At 40.5% G+C, this 22,349-nt stretch overlaps 1 protein-coding gene across 3 annotated transcripts; it reads left to right on the top strand.

Moving 5' to 3' along the window:
- The first annotated feature begins 325 nt into the window (after positions 1 to 325).
- Positions 326 to 20,755, top strand: LOC138812032 (pyrin and HIN domain-containing protein 1-like). Of its 3 annotated transcripts, XM_069999972.1 has the most exons (10): positions 326 to 608; positions 3,099 to 3,384; positions 4,911 to 5,020; positions 5,679 to 5,831; positions 6,489 to 6,563; positions 8,337 to 8,501; positions 10,581 to 10,742; positions 17,018 to 17,428; positions 19,371 to 19,559; positions 20,382 to 20,755. In XM_069999972.1, exons 2-10 carry the CDS (start codon positions 3,120 to 3,122, stop codon positions 20,463 to 20,465), a joined length of 1,614 nt encoding a protein of 537 aa, XP_069856073.1. In that variant the 5' UTR covers positions 326 to 608; positions 3,099 to 3,119; the 3' UTR covers positions 20,466 to 20,755. The 3 variants fall into 3 exon arrangements, with proteins under 3 accessions (XP_069856073.1, XP_069856074.1, XP_069856075.1); XM_069999973.1 differs by lacking the exon at positions 5,679 to 5,831 and having other exon boundaries at positions 327 to 608; XM_069999974.1 differs by lacking the exons at positions 5,679 to 5,831; positions 6,489 to 6,563 and having other exon boundaries at positions 327 to 608.
- The last annotated feature ends 1,594 nt before the right edge of the window (positions 20,756 to 22,349 follow it).

Genomic DNA, 22,349 nt, shown 5'->3' with positions numbered 1-22,349 from the left:
AGAAATCACTTGCAGTGGTTTCATGGCCCACTTCCCCATTCTGGACTGCCTGTCTCTACAAGGAAAAGGGAGAAAAGACTAAGGTGACCTCTCTCTCTCTTTAGATAAAATAGTTTCATTCAAAGGAATGTAGGTTTTTGAATTACCCACACGCTGTCTGTTGGACATGAAAGCTCTAATGTTAGAACTGCTTTTATGTGTGGTGATTTATAAGAAGGGAAAAAAAACCTAAGTGTAACACACACTCTTGCCTTTTATTTGTGATCAGGATGTTACAGGAAGGAAACTGTTCAGCGTCTACAGTTGGGGAAATCGAAAGCTATGAGTCTTTTTGGGAGGAGTCCAGTGTTACAACACCCTGCCCAGGCTCACAGAACAGTGAGAGCTGAACATCCTGCTTGCATTATTAAGTGACCCAAATCAGTGCTCTTTTTGTTTTGAGTTTCAAGATATCTTCAGATATACATTCCAGGAGATTGCAACTCTCCTGTGGTTCATATTCTGAGAGCTTGGCCGAGTTCTCTCTCTCCTCGCACCTAACCAACCCGGATTCATTGGACAGCTGAAGATCAAAGCATCAGGGCATTGCTGAAGAAATCTCCAGAGAGGTGAGTCCTGGCTATGTTTTCTGTACAGAAGATTTTTGACACCTCCTGGGAAAATCCACAAAACCATCCTGGGGAAAACCAGTGTTGTTTCTTTGGACGGAGAGGGGAAGGGAGGAGGCCTGGTATCAGTTGCCTTCGGAGATGTGAAAACTGCAATAGCCTGATTCTGTTGTTTCATGGAGGAAGATAACAAACACACACTGGTATTCTTCCACCACTGAGGCCTGGGCAAGGGAAATGCAGGTTGTCAGATATATTCTCTGGCTATGAATTGGCCCAAGTTGATATTTATAGAAAGATTTTGGTTGTCTCAGCTAAAGAGAGTATAGGAAGTTAGATGACTAGAGTAAAGGGCCTCAGGAAAAGAAAAGGCAGTATTGTGAAAAAAATCTTGAAATATTATTTAGTTAAAAAGTGTATCTTAGGGGCTGGGAAGGCGGCTCAGTGGTAGAGTGCTTGTCTTGCATGCATGAGGCCCTGGGTTCGATTCCTCAGCACCACATAAGCAAAAAGAATAAAAGCTGGAAATGGCGCTGTGGCTCAAGTGGTAGAGCGCTAGCCTTGAGCTGAAGAGCTGAGGGACAGCGCCCAGGCCCAGAGTTCAGGCCCCCGACCGGACCCAAAAAAAAAAAAAAGTGTATCTTACAATGGAATTCTATGCCTCCATCAGAAAGAAGGACATTGCCCCATTTGTTAGCAAATAGAAAGACTTGGAAAAAATTATATTAAGTGAAGTAAGCCAGGCCCAAAGAAACATAGGTCCATGGTTTCCCTTATTTGCAATATCTAGTATATGTATGAGTCAAGCAGAAAAGGTCAGATAAGGTGATGTTAGGGAAATGAACCCTAAGATATGTATTCAAATGTTTTTTTTCTTTCATGCAATTGTTTCTAATGCAGTTATAAGATTATTTCTTTGTTGCTTTGTATGTCCCTCCCCCACAGTATAACCCCTGCTTTCACTGTATTTGATGTCAGTATAATTTGTGGAGGGGAAGGGGAAAAACAAATCGTTTAAATAAGGATACAGGTGGACCCGTTGCAACAATGAGAAGTACAAGTTGTTATGTCGAAAACGAACTTTACAACTTTGGTTGGGGGGGGCTGGGAGGATTGGGTGGGGGTCGGAGGGGGGACGATGGGAAGGGATGGGAAGGGGAAACAAAGGAGGAGGCTACAATGCTTGATAAGAAATGTACTCATTATCTTGCCCATGTAATTGTAACCCTTCTGTACAGTATTTTCACAATAAAAAAATGAATAAAAATTAAAAAAAAATAAAAAAGTGTATCTTGACACAGACCTGTATTTGATAGTATTATTCAAGTTTTGTAAAACATGAGAAAAAACTCACATACATAGTAAAAAAAAAAAAAAAAAACCTTTGCATTTCCCCCCAAACACTCTATTCACATAAAACTGTATTCACAAACTGTATTCACAAATACAGTTTTTCAAATATGTGGTGTTGTAATATTTTCCTAAGTACATTTAAATTGTTCATTAGCTCCATACTACATCAGATGGTAGATAAAGATATCACTTTGGGATTATGTTTGTCATCCTGAAAGTTAGTTATTTTAATATATATTTTTTTATGGTAAAGATACTGTACAGAGAGGTTACAGTAATGAGTAGGGTAACGAGCATTGTTACCCCCTCCTTTGTTTTTCCCCTACCATCCCTTCCCTCTCCATCTCCCCAGCTCTTCCCTCCCCCCTCCAAAGTTCATTTTTGACATCGTGTCTGTACATCTCATATTCAAGGAGCAAGAAATTTGTTTAAAGAAATTGCAGAAGAATTGAGCCACAGAGCTTATAGAGAGAAAACTGGCTCTATGAATAAATAAGTGTTTAAGGTAATCACATCTAAAAGGAAAATAGTTAAGCAGTGAATGGCGGAAATCTAGCCAATGATCACTATGATTACACTAGACAACAACATGTGGGTGTTCAGCAAAGTGACAGGAATAGGGGCACAAGAGGAAATGGAGGAAAGTGAGATGGCAATGCTAATAAGAGCATTAGGGAAGAGTCAAGCTGACAAGGTTTAGTGACCCAGCATGTGGCAGACTGTCATTTATGTATAGGGTGAAATGACGAGTTGATTTACACATAGGGCACTTCAGTCCTAAGAGATGTGAGATACATCAAGAACCCATAGGCAAATGTCTAGGGCTAGGCTTCAGCAGCAAGAGGGATGGAAAGAATCCAGCACTGTACAGCTTGTATTTTATACTCTGCAACAATTGCCCATCTCCAGACCTTCTCCCACCACCCCTACCACTGACCCAACTGATCTACCATCATCTATAGGTAAGGATACACTCCACATAGCAGTTCTCCTAGTGACCTATTTGGATAATTAAGTTCCTCTTTCTCATAACTACACCTGTGAGCAAGCTTAGCCTGAGTCACCCACTCACATAGGAACATCCTGTTTTTGAAATAGACTATATATATAATAGCCTATGTGGGTTTTCTTTTGTAGGCTCAGACCATTACTGGAGATATGGCAAATAACTACAAGAAAATTGTTCTGCTGAAAGGATTAGAGGGTATCAGTGAATATCATTTTAAATTAATTAAGTCTTTACTGACCAAAGAATTAAAACTGAATAGAAAAACACAGGAGAATTGTGATAGAATTACAATGGCAGACTTGCTGGAAGAAAAGTTCCCAAGTGATTCTGGAGTGGGCAGACTGATTCAATTGTTCAAAGATATACCAGGACTTGAAGATCTCGCTCAAACTCTTAAAAAAGAAAAGACAAAAGGTAAGGAAGAAGCCCCTCCTAATTCATAATTCCTTCATCACAGCTGACATGTGCCTGTCCCATTGTAATGACAGCAATGAGGGTATCTCTGATGCCAGTAAGTTAACAGCTTAGCACCTTCCTATAGTGACTTCCAATCTGTGGCTGGAGGTGTTGGGGGGACGGAGGTATCTTTTAGGGGTGGTGGTAAAGGAAAAAGCAGAAGTTGTTGTGAAGAACAAGAACTTGTAATATATTGGCAAGATCAAAAAAATGTCAATCTAAAATTAGAGAAAAGGGCATTTTAAAAATATTTAAGGGGGGGGCTGGGAAGTTGGCTCAGTGGTAGAGCGCTTGCCTTGCATGCCTGAGGCCCTGGGTTCGATTCCTCAGCACCACATAAGCAAAAAGAAAAAAGCCGGAAGTGGCGCTGTGGCTCAAGTGGTAGAGCACTGGCCTTGAGCTGAAGAGCTGAGGGACAGTGCTCAGGCCCAGAGTTCAGGCCCCACAACCGGACCAAAAAAAAAAAAAATATTTAAGGGGGCTGGGAAGGTGGCTCAGTGGTAGAGCACTTGTCTTGCATGAATGAGGCCCTGGGTTTGATTCCTCAGCACTACATAAGCAAAAAGAAAAAAGCCAGAAGTGGCACTGTGGCTCAAGTGGTAGAGTGCTAGCCTTGAGCTGAAGAGCTGAGGGACAGCACCCAGGCCCAGAGTTCAGGCCCCACTACCGGACCCCCAAAAAAAATTTAAGGCTGGGTGCCAGTGGCTCACGCCTGTAATCCTAGTTACTCAGGAGGCTGAGATCTGAGGATCACGGTTCAAAGCCAGGCTGGACAGGTAAGCCCGAGAGACTCATCTCCAATTAACCACTAGAAAACCAGAAGTGGGGCTATGGCTCAAGCAGTAGAGTGCTCACCTTGAGCTGAAGAGCTGAGGGACAGTGCCCAGGCCAAGAGTTCAAGCCCCCCAACTGACAAACTAAATACATAAATAAATCGCTGGGCACCAGTAGGGTCATGCCTGTAACCCTAGCTACTCAGGAGGCTGAGATCTGAGGATCTCAGTTCAAACGCAGCCTGGGCAGGAAAGTCCGTGAGACTCTTATCTCCAATTAACCACTGGAAAACCAGAAGTGGTGCTGTGGCTCAAAGTGGTAGAGCACTAGCCTTGAGCTGACGAGCTCAGGGACAGCACCCAGGCCAGAGTTCAAACCCCATAACTGACAAAAAAAATTAAGCCAATGAATATTACTGCTTCCTGAGGATATAGATTTCATTATTAATTTCCTCTCTGGGCCATACATATGAGACAGCATTTAAATTTAAAAGCCTCCTTTTAGAGATGTGAAGGGAATCACTCAGCTGTACCTAGGCCTGACTTGCTACTGCTAACTACAGATGCACAAACTGAGTAGAAATAATCTTAAAACTGCTTCGGCTCTCTTGGACCGATTCATCTGGATTTGTGTGTGTGTGTGTGTGTGTGTGTGTGTGTGTGTGTGTGTGTGTGTGTGTTTGTGTTTGTATGTTTTCTTCACTATAATAGTTCAAAGGAAGTCAAAAGGGAAAGAAACCACTTCAGCACAAAAAAAGAAGCAGGATGAACCCAGTGGTACCCAAGCTACACCTGCCAAAAATGGAGATTTGAAACCAAAGGTAATGTGACTAAGCTCCCATTGGCAAAGCTCCCTCTACCATCACTACTCCTTGTTATTTTCACGTACATACTTGGTTCTTTGTCCAGTTCAAGAATGTAATAAGATGGAGGTTCAAAATTAGCAAATTTATGGTTACTGTTCAGTTATTTTGTTTTTGTTTTAGGACTCCTATGAACTTTATTGTATATAATTCCTTATCAGTATCCTTTCTTTAGACATGAACTAAACTAAGGATCGGCTTAGGAAAATGGCTTCTCAAAGCATATTTAGAATCAAAATCCAAAACTGAACCTTTTAAATCCACATCTACTGCTCATCTATCACCACAGAACTGAGTAAAAGAATGACATGTATAAAGTGCTTCTACTCTTTTTTTACAAGGCAATTGTATGTGTCTACTTCTTGTCTTAAGGCAATTTATTTTTCAGAGAATGGACTGTAACTCCTGGAGCTTCTAAGGACATAAATGTAACTAGAATCTAGTAACAAAATGTAGATTTTTCTCAGTATTGAAAAATACCATATTTCATCTATGATTTAAAAAGTAGCCATTACCAAGGGCTGGGGATGTAGTTCAGTAGTAAAGCACCTTTGTAGCACACACAGGCCTGTGGGTTACATCCATAGCACTAGAAATAATAATCTTTTTCTTTTAGAAAGGCAAAGCCAAAGCTATAAAAACTATAGACTCTGAAAGAATTAAGGAGCAGAGTCAGAGTCCGGAACCTTCAATGACTGGCACACAGAAAACCCGAGGCTCTTCCCAGACTTCTCTGCCTCTTCCACCAAAATGCAGCTCCTCAATCAAGGTGCCAATTTCCTGTCCCAGTACTTGCCTCCACATCACAAAGTATCACAAGTACTGCCGTACAATTCTACAATATAGAATTAAATCACTCATCAGAAACATCTATCAAGACCAGTCTTCTTGCTTATTTTGCTCTTTACAAGGTCTGCACATAGGAAACAATTTATAATCTAATTTCTAGGACTACTTTCAGGGCATGGCCAGACAAGCAGACATAAAGCTAAGAGTATATTCATTACCCATATGTCAATTTGTTCTCACCCCTTTTGCCTTTCTCACCAAACTTGTAAGGTTACATTCTGTTTTCTAGGATCCTTCTATGCTGGATGTTTTGGAATTCATTATTTCATTATTCATTATTCCTATCTCTTCCCCAGCCAAATGCACTGAACATTCAGGTGACACTATGAACCCTGTCCTCAAATAGGGCCTCATCAAAGTGCCCCTCCCCAGAAGAGAAGATAAGGACATTCAACAATGTCACCATACCTGGATGTCTTTCTTCTCTACTAGACAATAAGTTCTGAAAATCTGTGGGCTTTCTTGGGGGGTTGAGAATACAAAGGTAGAACAGTGAATCCACAACTCTACTTATCAACTCCGATCATAATATGACTTGTTTTGACTTATTTTTTTTCTGCCTTGATGGGATTACCAGCAACCTGATGCTGTGCCATCTGTGTCTGGGGTAAAAGAGCAAGGAAAAGCTAGTCCACATCCACAAATGGTGAAGGTAGGAGCAGAGTGAATTTGCTATTCTCTAATGTCATTTCTAACTCAAGACCCAAGCTGTACTTTTCCCCCAGGCTACATCCACATCTCCAGCCCTCACACACTGGTGGAAGACAGAGTTGCTACAGAAAGGGACTATCAATGTTTTCTTCTCCTTTTTTGTTATTGTTACTATTGTTGTTTCTAATAATCCTTACTTCCTCCAATAACGTCTCCTAAAAGATCAGCTAAATGCTTGTTTTATTTTGTGGTACTGAGCATTGACATCAGGATATCCTGTTCTTGAGCCCTGATTCTAGCCTTTTTCGATTTTGTTTGTTTTTGATAAGGCTTTGTGTTTTTTTCCAGGCTGGCCTTAAACCATATTCTTCTTTCTTTCTTTCTTTCTTTCTTTCTTTCTTTCTTTCTTTCTTTCTTTCCTTCCTTCCTTCCTTCTTTCTTCCTTTCTTTCTTTCTTTCTTTCTTTCTTTCTTTCTTTCTTTCTTTCTTTCTTTCTTTCTTTCTTTCTTTCTTTCTTTCTCTCTCTCTCTTTCCTTCCTTCTTTCTTTCTTTCTTTCTTTCTTTCTTTCTTTCTTTCTTTCTTTCTTTCTTTCTTTCTTTCTTTCTTTCTGCCTTTCTTCCTTTCTTTCTTTTTTTTTTTTTGCAAGTCTGGGGCTTGAACTCTGGGCCTGGACATTGTCCCTGAACTTCTGTTCCTCAAGGCTACCACTCTAATCAATTGAGTCACAGTGGTACTTCAAGATTTTTCTGAGTGGTCTCATGGACTTTCCTGCCCAGGGTGGCTTCAAACCTCAGTTCTTAGATCTCAGCCTCCAGAGTAGCTGGAATTAAAGGTGTGAGCCACCAGCACCTAGATCATAATCTTTCTACTTCTGTCTTCAAAGTAGCCTGGATTACAGCTGTGAACCACAGATTGTGGTTTTAATTTTTTTTTAAATTTGAGACAGCATCTTGCTAACTTTATCCAGGCTGGCTTTAAATCATGAATCTCCTGTTTTCACTTCTAAAATGAATAATTGAGATCATAAGTGAATACCACCATGCTGGGCCTCCCCCAATCTACCCCCATCTCCCCGCTTTTTTTTGTTCAGTAATGAGACTAGAATTTAGGGCCTAGATACTGTCCTTGAGCTTTCTAAATTCTTAGCCACAACTCTACTTCTAGTTTTATGGAGTGGTTAATAAGAGTCTTCTGGATTTCCCTGCCTGGGCTGGCTTTAAACTACTATCCTCAGAACTTAGCTTCCTGAGTAACTAGGATTATAAGCATGAGCCAGCAGCCCTGGCATCCAGCCCCTTTTGCTGCTGTATGCTTGTTTGGGGTTTATTTTTAGAGAACATTCTTCAGGAACTAATTTGTACATTTTCATGATAAGAAAGGCTAAAAAGCATAACAAAACCAGAGTTTGTTCTGGGATTTGCTTTTATTATAGGATGACACTATTGTTTACCAAAAATAAATAAATAACCCTAAATTTTGTGCTTGGCCAATGTGTTATAATGCAATGAGCAGCACATGCAGAACCCCAATTTTACCCAAGCCATGGAAATTTTAGCTTGGCTTTTAGTATTTACAAAATGAGATTTTTAATCCAAGAATGGGAGGAAAATAGGTGGTGAAAATATCTAAATGGGTGTCGCCATTCTTGAGAAAGTTGTAAGGAACCACACTACCTGAAAAGCAACGAAGGAGGAATAGTGACATTCTATGTGATTTTGAAAATTATTATCCTGGGATAAACGGGAAAAAAATCTGCTTTCTGCTTTTTTTCAGAAAAAGGAAAAAACCACCAAAGTGAAAGACGGGGAACAAAGCCTGCAATTTCAGAGGGAGATCTCGCTTCCAGGAACTTCAACCACCAGCACACACTCAGCAAAGGCTCAGCCTCAGACCTCTCCCAAACTTCCTCCCCCTCCTCCCAGCGGTTCCACAGACAAGGTACCAACTCTCCCTTCCCATCTTTTTTTTCTCCTTCTTCATAATTACAGCGCTCAAAATCTTGAAAGAAACACACATGTGGGCTGGGAAGGTGGCTCAGTGGTAGAGCGCTTGCCTTGCATGCCTGAGGCCCTGGGTTCTATTCCTCAGCACCACATACTGCAAAAAGAAAAAAACCCGGAAGAGGCACTGTGGCTCAAGTGGTAGAGCGCTAGCCTTGAGCTGAAGAGCTGAGGGACAGCACCCAGGCCCAGAGTTCAGGCCCCACTACTGGACCCCCACCCCCCCAAAAAAAGAAACACACATGTAATGCCCACTCATTTAAGTATTCTTTGTCATAATTCATTTGCCAGACCCTGCTAGTTTTTAACTCCTTTGCCATATGCAGTGTATGTGCTTATAAAATAACCTCTGACTCAGGAGGACCACTGCCTTGTGTTGATTTGAAAAAGAACAGGAGGGTGACCAGACATAGAAGATGAATAGGCATGGACTCATGGCTCTCATTCCCTCTTCTCCATCCCCTTTGTTCTGGGCCCTCCTCTAGGGCTCTTCTTATAGTCCATGCTATTTTCCCAGGTCAGAGATCATGGTGTGTGTTCTTTGTTCAGAATCATTTCCCCAGTGATTTAAATACTCTCAACCTCCAGGTACAATTCTTTTCTATATCCTATTCTAAGATGCGTCAGACCTTCCTATTGTTTTCTTCCTTGGGTCTTGGTATGTTTCTCTGTTTGTACTTGCAGTTGTATTATGTCAATACATTAGATTATGCAATATTACCTTATGTTTATATTACACTGTTACAGTATTTGTTTGCCTTTCTTTCAAACTAGACAAGAGTTCAGATATAGGTGCCCTGAGCAAAAGAATGAAAAGTAGAAGAAGAAAAATGAGTACATGCTGTAGATATTAACTCCTGTTCCACTTGTCCCTTCTTCTGTCCATAAATGACCCTGTGCTCTGAGCTACAATGCCTATTTTGGCTGTAACTTCACTAGGGAGTTGACTGGAGCATGAGGCAAAAGCAAAAATTCTAATCATACTCTTTTAACCCAGTCTGCAGCCTCCAGCATCCTATCTTATGAAGATAGATTTTCTTCTTTGGATTTGTCTGTTTCTTAAATTAGGTACATAGCTATTGTTACTAACTCCAATGACTCCTAACTCCTTCAGTAGGCTTTATCGATGGCACTGAGCTAGCAACATGTTTCGCTTTGCATCTTGGTTCTGCTGGTCATCACTGAAGCCTCAGCAGGGTCATTGAATGTAGACTCAAACCCATTGTCACTTTGTCACTACAAAGATACATGAGAACATTTCACAACCTTCTCTTTAATTTTTTTTTTAGGGATCCATGCTTGGAAGTGGTCCTTTCTATGGTCCCATTTGCTTAAATATGTTAAGCTGTTTATGCTAGTATGCTTCCCGGAATCACGATGAGTCATAGGATAAAAAGTTGATTCATCTGCTTCCTTGGACTCAGACATTTAAACACACCATGCAGGCATTCCATAACATTTCTTCCCAGAAAGGTTCCCTAGCCATTGTATGGTCCACCATAGGAACAAATCATCCTTGCTTTTCTACAGCATAACATTTCAAATACATTCCTCACCCTGTGATTTCTTTCACTTTCTGGAATCAAACCAGGAAGTAAATTACTGTTATCTTTGATGCATTGCTGCTATATTTCCCTGAAACAAACAGCCTAAACTGGCATGAATCATGAAGAGGGCAGGATGGGGAAGTATCTCAACCTGTGCTGTCATTCTGGAGAAAGCTGGAAAGTCATGATCCTGCATGAGAAGAAATAAGGAAAACTTTGTGGTGCTCTCTGTGACTTTGAGAATCATTATCCCAAAATAATAAATGGAGAAGAAAAGGGTTGGGGCAAATGTAGCCATAATATTACAATACTTCATGCATATCCCATGAAATTAGGAAAACTGAAGGAATGGGGGAGAATGATGAAAGGTGTGATATTGATCCATCCACAAACATGTTGATTTGTAACTCCTTAGTACAACTACTCAAAGATAATAAAAATAGAATTTAAAAAATGATTTTTCTTCAAAGGGGAAAAGAACCACCAAAATGGATGACTGGGAAAGAAACATGCTATCCAAGAGGAAGCTCTGGCTAGAAGAACCTTCAGCCACCAGCACACAGCCAGCACAGGCTCAGCCTCAGACCCCTCCCAACCGTCTTCCCCCCACTTCCAGCAGTTCCACAGCCAAGGTACCAACTCTCCCTTCCCATCCCTTCTCGTTCTTCACATAATTACAACGTTCAAAATCTTGAAAGTTTTTTTTGGCTCTTTGTATGTTTCTCCCCCATGGTATAACCTCTGTTTTCACTGTACTTGATGTTGGTGCCCCAAATCTTGTATATACACTTCTCTAATTCGGGGAGGGGAAGGGAAAAAACAAAATGCTGAAATAAGGATACAGGTTGACCCATTGTGACAATGAGATGTACAAAACACTATATTGAAAATGAACTTTACAGCATTGGTGGGGGTGAGGGGGGATAGTTGTGGAGGTAGGAAGGAAGGGGGAAAACAAAGGAGGAGGCAACAATGCTCAATAGGAAATGTACTCATTACCTTGCTCATGTAAACTGTAACCCCTCTGTACAGCATTTTTACAATAAAAATGTACAGTAAATAAATATATGTATAGGAAACCAGAAGTTCAGAAGTCATAATAATATTCCATAATATTATTCCATTTCAGTTTCAACATTCAATACATAAACACAAAATATTCTCAAAAAAATCTTGAAAGAAACATTCATGTAACCCCCACTCATTTAATTATTCATTGTCATCATTCATCTACCAGGTGTGTATTTTTAGATCTTGCTTGTTTTTAACTCCTTTGCCATGTGCAGTGTAAGTGCTTATAAAATAACCTCTGACCCAGGAGGACCACTGTCTTGTGTTGATTTGAAAGAGAACAGGAGGGTGACCAGACATAGAAGATGAATAGGCATGGACTCATGGCTCTCATTCCCTCTTCTCCCTCCCCTTTGTTCTGGGCCCTCCTACAGGGCTTTTCTTATATTCCATGCTGTTTTCCCAGGTCAGAGATCATGGTGTGTGTTCTTTGTTCAGAATCATTTCCCCATTAATTTAATTACTCTCAACCTCCATGTACAATTCTTATCTATATCCCACTCCAAGATGCATGAGACATTCCTGCTCTTTTCTTCCTTGGGTTGTTTTCTTGTTAGCACTTACAATTATATCATATTCATCCATTCCATTCCATTTCAGTGTACCACGGCATTGCATAACATATTACATCATACAACACAACATTATATACAAATGTAATATGTGTATGTCTTTCTTCCTGACTAGGAAATGTTGAGTTGCAGGAGAACTAATATAGGTACCATGCACCAGTCCATGAAAAGGTAGAGGCAGAAACATATGTTCACACCATAGGTATCAACTCCTTTGATCTCACTGATTTTGAAAGATGTATGTGATGCCTTCACCAGTGAGATTAAAGTGGTCCATGTTGCAGAAAAGAAGACAATGTTCTTTAGTGAAATATTTCTCATACTGTATCTGAGATTTCCTAGATGCACTTACTGACTTTATGATGACCAAAGTGTCACCATAAAGCAGTGATCATCTATGGGTCAGAAGGGAAACACAAATCTCCAAAGAGACCTCAAAATAACAATGCCCAGATTGGTATTTCCGTGCTGAGCATTTTGTGGTAAATTCTGAAGCCTGGCTCTTCAGAAACATAATCTCATTTTTCCTCTACAACAAACATCACACCTATTCTAGTTCATGTGTCAGGAAACTGGCTTTCATTGACTAAATATTTTGTCCAAGATTGTGTACATTATAAGTGTTAAGAAACTGAATCCAGCATTACTGAACTCTGAAATTTGAGTGCTTGATAATGCAAATTGATTTCTCCCTAATCAAAGGTGAGATGTTTATAACATATATAAAATATAGATGTTATTATATATGGATGTTATATATTAACTATAGATGTTACATATATGTTATCTGTAATTTATGTTCATTAAATTTGTGAATAGTGTTATGTTTTGGATTTGTTTCCATTACTGAGTTCCATAAGGCTTTTCCAGATGAGTGAGGTGGTGTGTAACCATGTTGACATTCCTAACCATATACATTTTTAAACTGCATTTCTTTGTTTGTGCATCTACTTTTTATGATTTTTTTATTTTTATTTTTTTATTGTGAAAATACTGTACAGAGGGGTTACAATTACATGGGCAAGATAATGAGTACATTTCTTATCAAGCTTTGTAGCCTTCTCCTTTGTTTCCCCTTCCCATCCTTTCCTATCCTCCCCCTGCCCCCCCAACTGCATTTCTTTGTTTGTTATTAAATTCTTCCCCATCAGTGCTGGGCAGATTCTCTCTGAGTAGATCATATCTTCCCATTATTGGTCTTCTAGCGTCCTTTAACTACTTCATTAACTCTTTGTATTGCAACTAGAATTAACATGTCCTTTTTTATTAGACAACGAACTCAAATTATAGATTTCCCCCTGTTCCAGGGGAAGACAGGAGAAGAATGAATAGAATAGTGAGTTCACACTTGTGCTGTCAGCTTGTACCCAGCTTGGCTTTCTGTGTGACCCTGGTGGGTTCCTGTGTGTTCTGAAGCCAGTATAGGAGTTGTCAGGAATGACCATCCCACAGCAGCTTGGAGTATAGGATGTTAAAGTCACTGTTCTCTGATGCGGTTCTCATCTAAACTTGAAGTTGTCTTGGACAGACTTTGTACACATAGATTTTCTAAACTTGTAAAATTATTCTTGCTGTTGTTAACTCTGAAAATTGGTATTTCCCTTTAGATTTCTTATTTGGTTATTTGGGAGTAAAACTAGTTGCCTCTCCTTCTAGTCATTGTAGAGAATACTAGATTTGGATAAAGCCCTTGTTTAGACATTGTCAACGCAGGCCCCTGTTCACTATTACTACAATGACAGCCATGTTATTGTACTATGTCCATGCATATCTGACTTTCTAAGATCTGGCCTACATACAGAAGCAGCACGCTCATTTCTACTCCCAGAGAAATCATTCTGTTGCCCTGAAATCTCATGGGATTACAGGACCTCAAAATGTATGATGTAGTCATTTCTTTTTAAGTCCAACTGTCTTCACAAAAGGTGTATGATAATATTGTCTATGGCTCACTATGTAAACAGGACAGTTTTGCTTTTATTTATCAGAGCTTCTCTTAAGCATTCTTCTTCATGTTATGAGTTCTTTCTGTGCTTTGTGTATGTGTGTGTGAGAGAGAGACAGATAGAGACAGAGACAGAGAGAGACAGAGAGTTAGGGGGATTCAAAACCTGAAACAGACTGTTCCCTTTGGTTTCTGTCCATGTGTGTGTGCATCAACAAAACAGAACAGCATGAGTCATGAATAGGGCGGAGTGGTAGAGGATTTACTGGAACAGGAAATAAACTGCTGACAATTCAGAAATAACTGGGCAAAGATTACAATTTCAGTGTCAAACTCCTGCTATGGCAGTGAGAGTTTAAGATTTTAGATTTATTTCTAAAAGATAACAACAGCTCAAAACTGTCTTCTTAACGAAATTGCATTGTTATACATGGCAGACCTAAAGTGAGGAGGGTTTCTTTTATGTGCTTCCTATGTGAGATTTCCATCAAGGGACCATTATAAATCATGAATCATCTATTCATCCAAACAGACATACTCTAAAACTTTTTTAAAAGGATGTTTCCTAATTGAGCATTTACTTAGTTTTTGGATTCAGAAACATATTTATATACATGTTTTTATAATGCCAAATGCCAGTGCTATTGTTTGTCTCAATCCACATATGAAACAATTGAAGATCATAGAAGGTAAAGACTCTCCCACATTTACACACACACACACACACACACACACACACACACACACACACAGAGGTAACTGATATTAGAGTCAGGATTTAAGTCCAGCCTTAATGAGCTTCAAAACCTGAACATTTCATGGGCATAGAGTTTGAATCCAAGAAGTGTACAGATGCTAAAATATCTGCAAGTCATCTTAAACCATTTGGAGCAGACAATGCTATGTTTGGGATTTGTTTTCATGGACAAAGTGGTGAACAGTTAAAGTACCAAATGCCTGAAGTGGTAAACAAGCTGTCCAAATGTGAGGAGTATTTAATGAATTTCACGAGTGCAATGAAGCGAATCGGCATACATAATTTTAGAGTATTCCCCAGCTTACTTGGCAATGCTGTATGAGGCATATAAAGATAATGCTTTAGGTAGGATAGGAGCCATTGTGAATACAGTCAAGAACCTTAGAGAGATCCTGTGTTAAGCACTCCACAAAATTCTGTTTGAGAAGCTGTGGGGTTGAGACAGCTATCAGAGAACTCACCTCTGGTGAGATCATCTAGAAGTTTCTTACCCACAGTAACCACTTCTCATTCCGACAATAGAGTGACAAGGATTGACACAAAGATCAGAAGAGCTTTCCATGAATCTTTTCCTTTTCAGGGCTTAAACTCAGGGCCTCATGCACTTGCTCACTTGCTCCTTCATGGTTGGTACTCTACCAACTGAGTTACTCCTCCAGTCTAGCCTTTTGCTGGTTAATTAGAGACTGAGTCTTGAAAACTTTTCTGCCCTGGTTGACTCCAAATCTCAATCCTCAATCTTCTGAGTAGTTAGGATTTACAGGCCTGAGCCACTGGCCACCAGCTATAATCTTTTATTAATAAGTCACTCATCTTTTATTACTTGTATAGCAATCAGATATAAATTTAATCTTTTTTTGTCCATTGTGGGGCTTGAACTCAGGGTCTGGGCACTGTCCCTGAGCTTTTTCACTCAAGGCTAGTTCTCTACCACTTTGAGCCACATCTCCACTTCTGGTTTTCTGGTGGATAACTGGAGATAAGATTCTCATGGACTTTCCTACCCAGATTGGCTTTGAACCATGGTCCTCAGATCTCAGCCTCTTGAGTAGCTAGGATGACAGGCGTGAGCCAGTGGTGCCCATCTATAAATTTAAATTTTAACTTTTATTATACTCTGCTCCATTTATATAATCAAGAGGTATAATTAGACATTTGCTTATTTAATGTTTAATTAGCTTTAGTTGTACAAAAGGGCTTCAGCTCAACAGGTCACATTGTGAGTACAATGCATCTTGATCGGTGCCACCTTTTTCATCATTTTCCCTCATCTCTCTCAACCTTATCCTTCCTCTCAATTTTCCTAGTTCTGTTTTCACATGTGTTCATAGAACATTATGATGGCATTTATCTGCCTGTGATTTTTCCATTTTGTTTTTCTTTCACTGAACTATGACGGTAATATTGTAGCGTTAAAAATAGAGTGTAGAAATATAGAGCCAAACAGAATCCATCACTAATTCTTTCTCCTTCTTTTTTAACTAGACCAAGAACATTATTTTAGAAAATTTTGGAAAGGTAGATACAGACACCAAAATAGTTAAATTTTAACTCTCTGGAATCTGTCCTGTGTCAAATGCCACATCTCTGATTAAATTCCATTGGTAGTGTGCTTCCTCATGGAAGAAAGCATTTAGCTATATTGATAAGTCAGAAGTAAGCCCCACCACACACATGTCTTGATCTGTGTGGTTCAGGTTGGATCCCATGAGCAATCTCCTGGTCTGTAGCTGCCTCCATGGAGTCTTATGATTGACTTCATACTTCCTCCTCCACATTAGCCACTGTTTCTCCAAAGTGTACTTCTGGAACTTACAAATAACGCTGAAGACAAGTGTTAAAAATGGTACATATCTAACTTTCCAAATTCACCACCTCAATGAATGCTGTTCTGCAAACCAAAGAACCTTTGTTGTTGGTGGTGGTGGTGGTGATGGGGCATGAACTCAGGACCTGGGCACTATCCCTGAGCTCTTTTGGCCAAGGCTAGCACTCTCCCACTTTAAACTACAGCTCCACTTCTGGTTTTTGAGTGGTTAATTGGAGATAAGAGTCTCACAGGCACTTTTTTTTTTTTTTTTGCCTGGGCTAGCTTTGACTCACAATCCTCAGATCTCAGTCTCCTAAGTAGTTAGGATTATAGGCTTGAGCCACCAGTGCCCATCAGCAAAGAACCTTTATTTAGCTTGAATCTGTTCAAATAATAAAGCTCTTAGGGGTTATTCCTGTGGCTACCCTATTAATTGTGTGTGTGTGTGTGTGTGTGTGTGTGTGTGTGTGTGTGTACGTGTGTGTGTGTGTGTACTTTGATTTGTTGAAAGAGCTTTATCATTTGCTTCTTTAACATATCTCTGTCCACCATTAGTGCTAACTGAAATTACTAACTAAATCTTCTCTTCTTCATGAACTAGGTTATACCATGCAGCTGTTTTTTAGATCCCCCCCTCCCAGCAATTCTACTTTAGATAAACATTGAGCCTGTGAGGGCTCTCATTGGATAGTGACCCATCCCCTTATCAGTTTTACTAATGCCTGCCTTTTCCCTGTGTTCACTCTGAGTAGAAACAAAAGCTGCCGACTTTACCTAAGGAACCTTCCAGTGAACAGGGCTACAAGACGGAGCCCAAAGAAGTGATGGTGCTGAAAGTCACTCCGCTGTTTGTGTACCAAGAGTATAAAACCATGTTCCATGCAACAGTGGCTACTGAGAGCGAATTCTTCCGTGTGAAGGTGTTTGATGTTAAGTTGCAGGTGATGTTCATCCCAAACAGGATCATTATCATCACAGAATATTTCGGCCACAATGGGTTCCTGGAGATATATAGCTTCACTGGGGTGTCTCCTGGGCACCCCGAGCAGAAGCTGAACATCCCAACTACACTGAGGCACAACGCCAGCGCAACACCAAAAATCAATTATCTTTGCTCACTACATCCAGGGAAATGTGTGAACGGGACATTTTTGGTGTATAAGGTAAGATCAAGCATTATGTTGAAGAATTTCTTCTGCAGCCCCAGACTTTAGAAGTCTTAACTTACCAACTGGTTGACTTGAGTGGAGTCTTCCCATTTCATTCCTCAGCAAGCTCCTTCTCAGTACTTGTTCCAAGTGTAGTTCTCTTCTCTTGCATAGTTCTGTTCTCTCGTGTGTAGGTCTCCCCACATGTACTGTTTTCTGCTTGCTCTGTTTAAATGACCACAATGTATGTTGCTGTAGAATTAATGAATACAATGAGATACAACCTGACATGGCAGGACTAGATCACATGGCTTTAACATTTGAATAGTTTAGAATAGAGTAAATAAATGGCAGACAGAAGTCATATATTGAGAATACAATCCACTTATACAAGCATTGCAATAGACATCCTCAGGCTCACAATGAGCCATAATTGGCCTTTCTCTTCTGCTATTAATGAGATATAAAAGGAACCTCCAAAAACGAATCCCAAGGCTATCTGTTCACACTCCTTAAGAAATTTCAGCTGTATTATTTACCATAGCTAAGATATGGAACCAACCCAGATGCCCCTCAGTAGATGAATGGATCAAGAAAATGTGGTATATATACACAATGGAATTCTATGCCTCCATCAGAAAGAATGACATTGCCCCATTTGTTAGGAAATGGAAAAACTTGGAAAAAATTATATTAAGTGAAGTAAGCCAGGCCCAAAGGAACATAGGTCCCATGGTTTCCCTTATTTGTAATATCTAGTATGTGTATGAGTCAAGCGGAAAAGGTCAGATAATGTGATGTCAGGAAAATGAACCCTTAGATGTGTATTTTAATGTTTTTTTCTTTCATGCATGTGTTTCTAACGCATTTATAAGATTATCTCTTTGTTGCTTTGTATGTCCCTCCCCCACAGTATAACCCCTGCTTTCACTATATTTGATGTCAGTATAACTTGTAGAGGAGATGGGGAAAAACCAGTTGTTTAAGGATACAGGTGGACCTGTTGCAACAATGAGAAGTACAAGTTGTCATGTCCAAAACGAGCTTTACAACGTCGGTGTGGGGGGGGGAAGGGGGGGGGAAGGAGAAGGATTGGGATTGGGGGGAGGGGGGAGGCTGGGAAGGGATGTGAAGGGTAAACAAAGGAGGAGGCTGCAATGCTTGGTAAGAAATGTATGCATTATCCTGCCCATGTAATTGTAACTCCTCTGTACAGTATGTTCACAAATAAAATAAAACTAAATTAAAAAAAAAAAAAAAGAAATTTCAGCTGTGAGTCAGGCACAGTGACACTCAATCCTAATTCCTCAGGAAGCTGAGATGGAAAAGATCATGTTTTGAGGCCAGCCTGGACAAAAAAATGTTCACAACACTTTATTTCAACCAATAAAAAGTTGATTATGGTGGTATATGCCTACCACCCCTGCTATGCAGTAAATATAAATAGGAGAATCCCAATCCAGTCCAGCCCCAACAAAAAGTGAGATCATGTTAAAAAAAATAAGTGAGAGCAAAAAGGACTGGAGTATGGCCCGAGTGGCAGAGTACCGGCTAGCAAATACAAGGTCCTGAGATCAAACTGGGATTTCAATAGAAAATGAAAAAGAAAGAGAAAGAAAAAAAGGGAGAGAGAGAGGGGGAGAGAGGGGGGAGGGAGAGAGAGAGATGGAGAGAGGCAGGGAAGAAGGAAGGGAGGAAAAAAGAAAGGGAGGAAAGAAAGAAAGAAAAAAGGAAGGAATGTAGTAGTGCTAAAAACGAGAAAGAATCCACATTTCTGGAAAACACATGCACAAAAAGACCTTAAATAAGGAAAGCTTGAGAGGTTTCAAAAGAACTGTTGATCAAAAGAGCTTTACGGCATTTGACACCTGTAATTTCATTCAACCTTGTCCAGATGGAAGTTGCTACCAATGCTTCTTTTTTCTCATAAAAGTGTGAATTTGAATTTTCTTTTCAGAAAACTGTGAGGAATGAATGCATTTATTATGAAATACAAGATAACACAGGGAAGATGGAAGTAGTGGTGTTTGGAAGACTGACTCATGTTGACTGTGAGGAAGGTGATAAAATCAAACTCGTCTGCTTTGAACTGGGCTTAAGCATGGACAAGTGGCAGCTGAGATCCGTCATTCACAGTTACATGGAGGTGGGTCCTCCATTGGGAGCATTATTCTTCCAAGGGAACAAGTTACTTTTTATTCAGTACCCTAAAAACTTTGGCTCCTATTACACAGATCCCAACAGGTGGAGTGACAAGTGAGCTTTGCCCACTGTATATTTAAATGTTCTTTGCATCATTTTTTTTTAAGAAAGTTTGGTCATAGTAAAGAAAGGAAATTCAAGGATTTTCAGTGGATGTTGTTACTCCAAATGAAATGAGAAAGAATTGTTGATTTTATCAAAGCTGAGAGAAAACTGAATAAAAATTTGTGTTTTCATGGGGCAAAACATCATCTATAAAAGAGGGAACTATTTCCCACCACAGTGGATCATCAATAGAGCTCACACAGGGCTCCAGAGTTGATGTTCTTTGTCACACTGACCAACTGTCATATTCATGGAGGATTATAAAGATTGGAATGCACCTGGAAACACAAATGCTCTTGGATGTGCCAGTTTGGGGGGCCATCAAACATCCCCAAACTTTCCTTCCAACACTTGTATCACTTTTGTATCCCTCTCCCACCCTCCTGCCAATTGAGATCCATCCAACTCTTGCCATTGGGTGTACCAGCCCTCTCTCTTTCCCCCAGGGGAAAGAGAGCTTGAGCTCTGCTCAAGCCAGGTAGAAAGTGAAGTAAGTGCTCATGTCATGGTCACCACTGACAAGAGCAATTAACTCAAGCGCAGAAACTCTTTAAAGGAGAGAGGAAAAAGTGAATAGAGAGGTCTAATTGACCATGGAGAAGAGACCATGGATGAAATGTGTGACCAGCTGTATCTAACTTATACCACTTTTTTCTTTAAGGTGACTAAGACCCGGAAAGACAAGACACATGCTCCCAACCCTGATTCAAATAAAGATACATCCGAACTACTGGAATTTCGCTAAGTAGGAAAGCACTCGCCTAGCAGATGCTAAGGTTTGATCTTCTGCACCTTAGAAAATAAGTCAATAAAACAAAAGTCTTGTGAATGTCACCAATAATGATGTTTCTATTGATAGAAAAATATAAATGTGTGTGAATGTATAGTTAGAACAGTCAATAAAGAAAACAGTTTGTAATTCTAGGGAATGGAATTTTAGAGGCACTTTTTCCTTTGTTTTTTATGTACTTTAATGTCTTCCAGTTCCTTATTTTGCATAATCTGAAGTAAACAATTTTTCTAAAGCAATGCTAATCCAGCAGTCTTTTCAGTCTATTTTTGAAGTGCTTTAAAACTAATAGTTTATGGTGTGCAGATAAGGTCAGGATGTCCAGGCTTCAAGCATGATTTAGATTTATACTGTAAGGTGGGTCTTCAAGGCCTTTACCCATATCATGAAGAACAGACTCAGCCAGGTTCAAGGGGTGGCTCACATCTGTAATCCTAGCTACTCAAGAGGCTGAGATGTAAGGATTGCAGTTCAACACCAGCCTAGGCAGAAAAATCCACGAAACAAGCCAGAAATAGTGTTGTGGCTCAAGTGGTAGAGAGCTGGCCTTGAGCATAAAAGCTAAGGGTGAAAGACCCCCGTCTGCGTGGGGTGTCCTTCGATCTGAAGAGACCCTTCCCCAAGGAACAACGAGACCACTTGTGCGGATGCAAACAGCAAGAGGTTTATTCGGGCATGCCTAGGCTCCCAGGTGCACTCGACCTCGAGAGCCACAAGGTTCGGGTCGAGTGGCTGGGAACCGGTTACACGGGTACCCGGGGCGACAAAGTCTATCGGGAGACTTGCGCGCCGGGGCACATGAAAGCACCCTCTTTTATGGGCAGCAGAAGCAAGGTTACAGAAGCGAGATGCCTGGTTACAGGGTGTTGATTGGTTAATTTTGAATCATGCTTAAGGAGGGGATTGGTCAGGTTGAGTCAGGCGAGCGGGTTAGCTGACATGCCTGGACTTGCCCCGACATGCCTGGACTTGCCCCTTTTGATGGGGGCTTAGTTTTACGGGAAGGGAGGGGTTGGCCAGCAGGTTGGGTGGCCTAGTGGTGACACAATGCCTGCCCCACAGGCAATGACTCAGAGGCCTGTCGTTTTATTTCTCGGTTAGCGGCCTGACCACTGACCGTCGTAACCTGCCTCACCCTTCTTGGCATAGTTTCGCAGGGGATGGGTGGCAGCTGTCCTAGTGAGCAAGCATGAACTGGGGTCTTTCATCCCCCCATTTTCTTTTTGTCTGAATGAAATCCTTCATTTAATCGGAGTTTTCTCCGTAGCTTTAAGTTGGTGGTATTGTTGTGTTAACACCAGGGCCTGAGGGGGTTTCTGGATATCACCCAAAAGAATGTCCCACAAGATCTTAGATTTAGCAACAGTCAACCAGGAAGCAGACTCAGGTGACGGAATCAAGCAGGAGTTCCTCCAAGTGACTGTCAGGCCGTCGTTGAACTTTATCCATTAGGGTGTACAGCAGCAGCAGCAGCAGCAGCAGCAGCAGCAGCAACCGCAACAGCAGGGTCTCTCAGTGGCTCCAAGGGACTGTCGTCACACCTCATGCTGGGCTGTAAATTCCTACACAGACTGGTTAAAGATACATTGCGTAGGCTTGGCAGGCTTTGATCCTGCTGGTTTTTAAGATCTTTTAAACAATAGCTCAGGACAATTTATCAAAATCACAACTTTTTACTAACCAGATAATTTTGTAAATAGACACAGAAGGCTCAGAAGTCTTAGTCTTGTAACCATCTGTGACAAATGCAGTCTCCACACCTTGCACACCTACAACAGTTAACATTATTTTTTATGCCCTTTTTTAAATTATTTTATCTATTTTGCCTCATTTTTCCAA

The sequence above is a fragment of the Dipodomys merriami genome, unplaced genomic scaffold (assembly GCF_024711535.1).
Source record: "Dipodomys merriami isolate MVZ:Mamm:240054 unplaced genomic scaffold, mDipMer1.0.p SCAF_56, whole genome shotgun sequence".
NCBI lineage: Eukaryota > Metazoa > Chordata > Mammalia > Rodentia > Heteromyidae > Dipodomys > Dipodomys merriami.
Note: the sequence above shows the minus strand (reverse complement) of the source record. Positions and strands in the feature narration are given on the sequence as shown.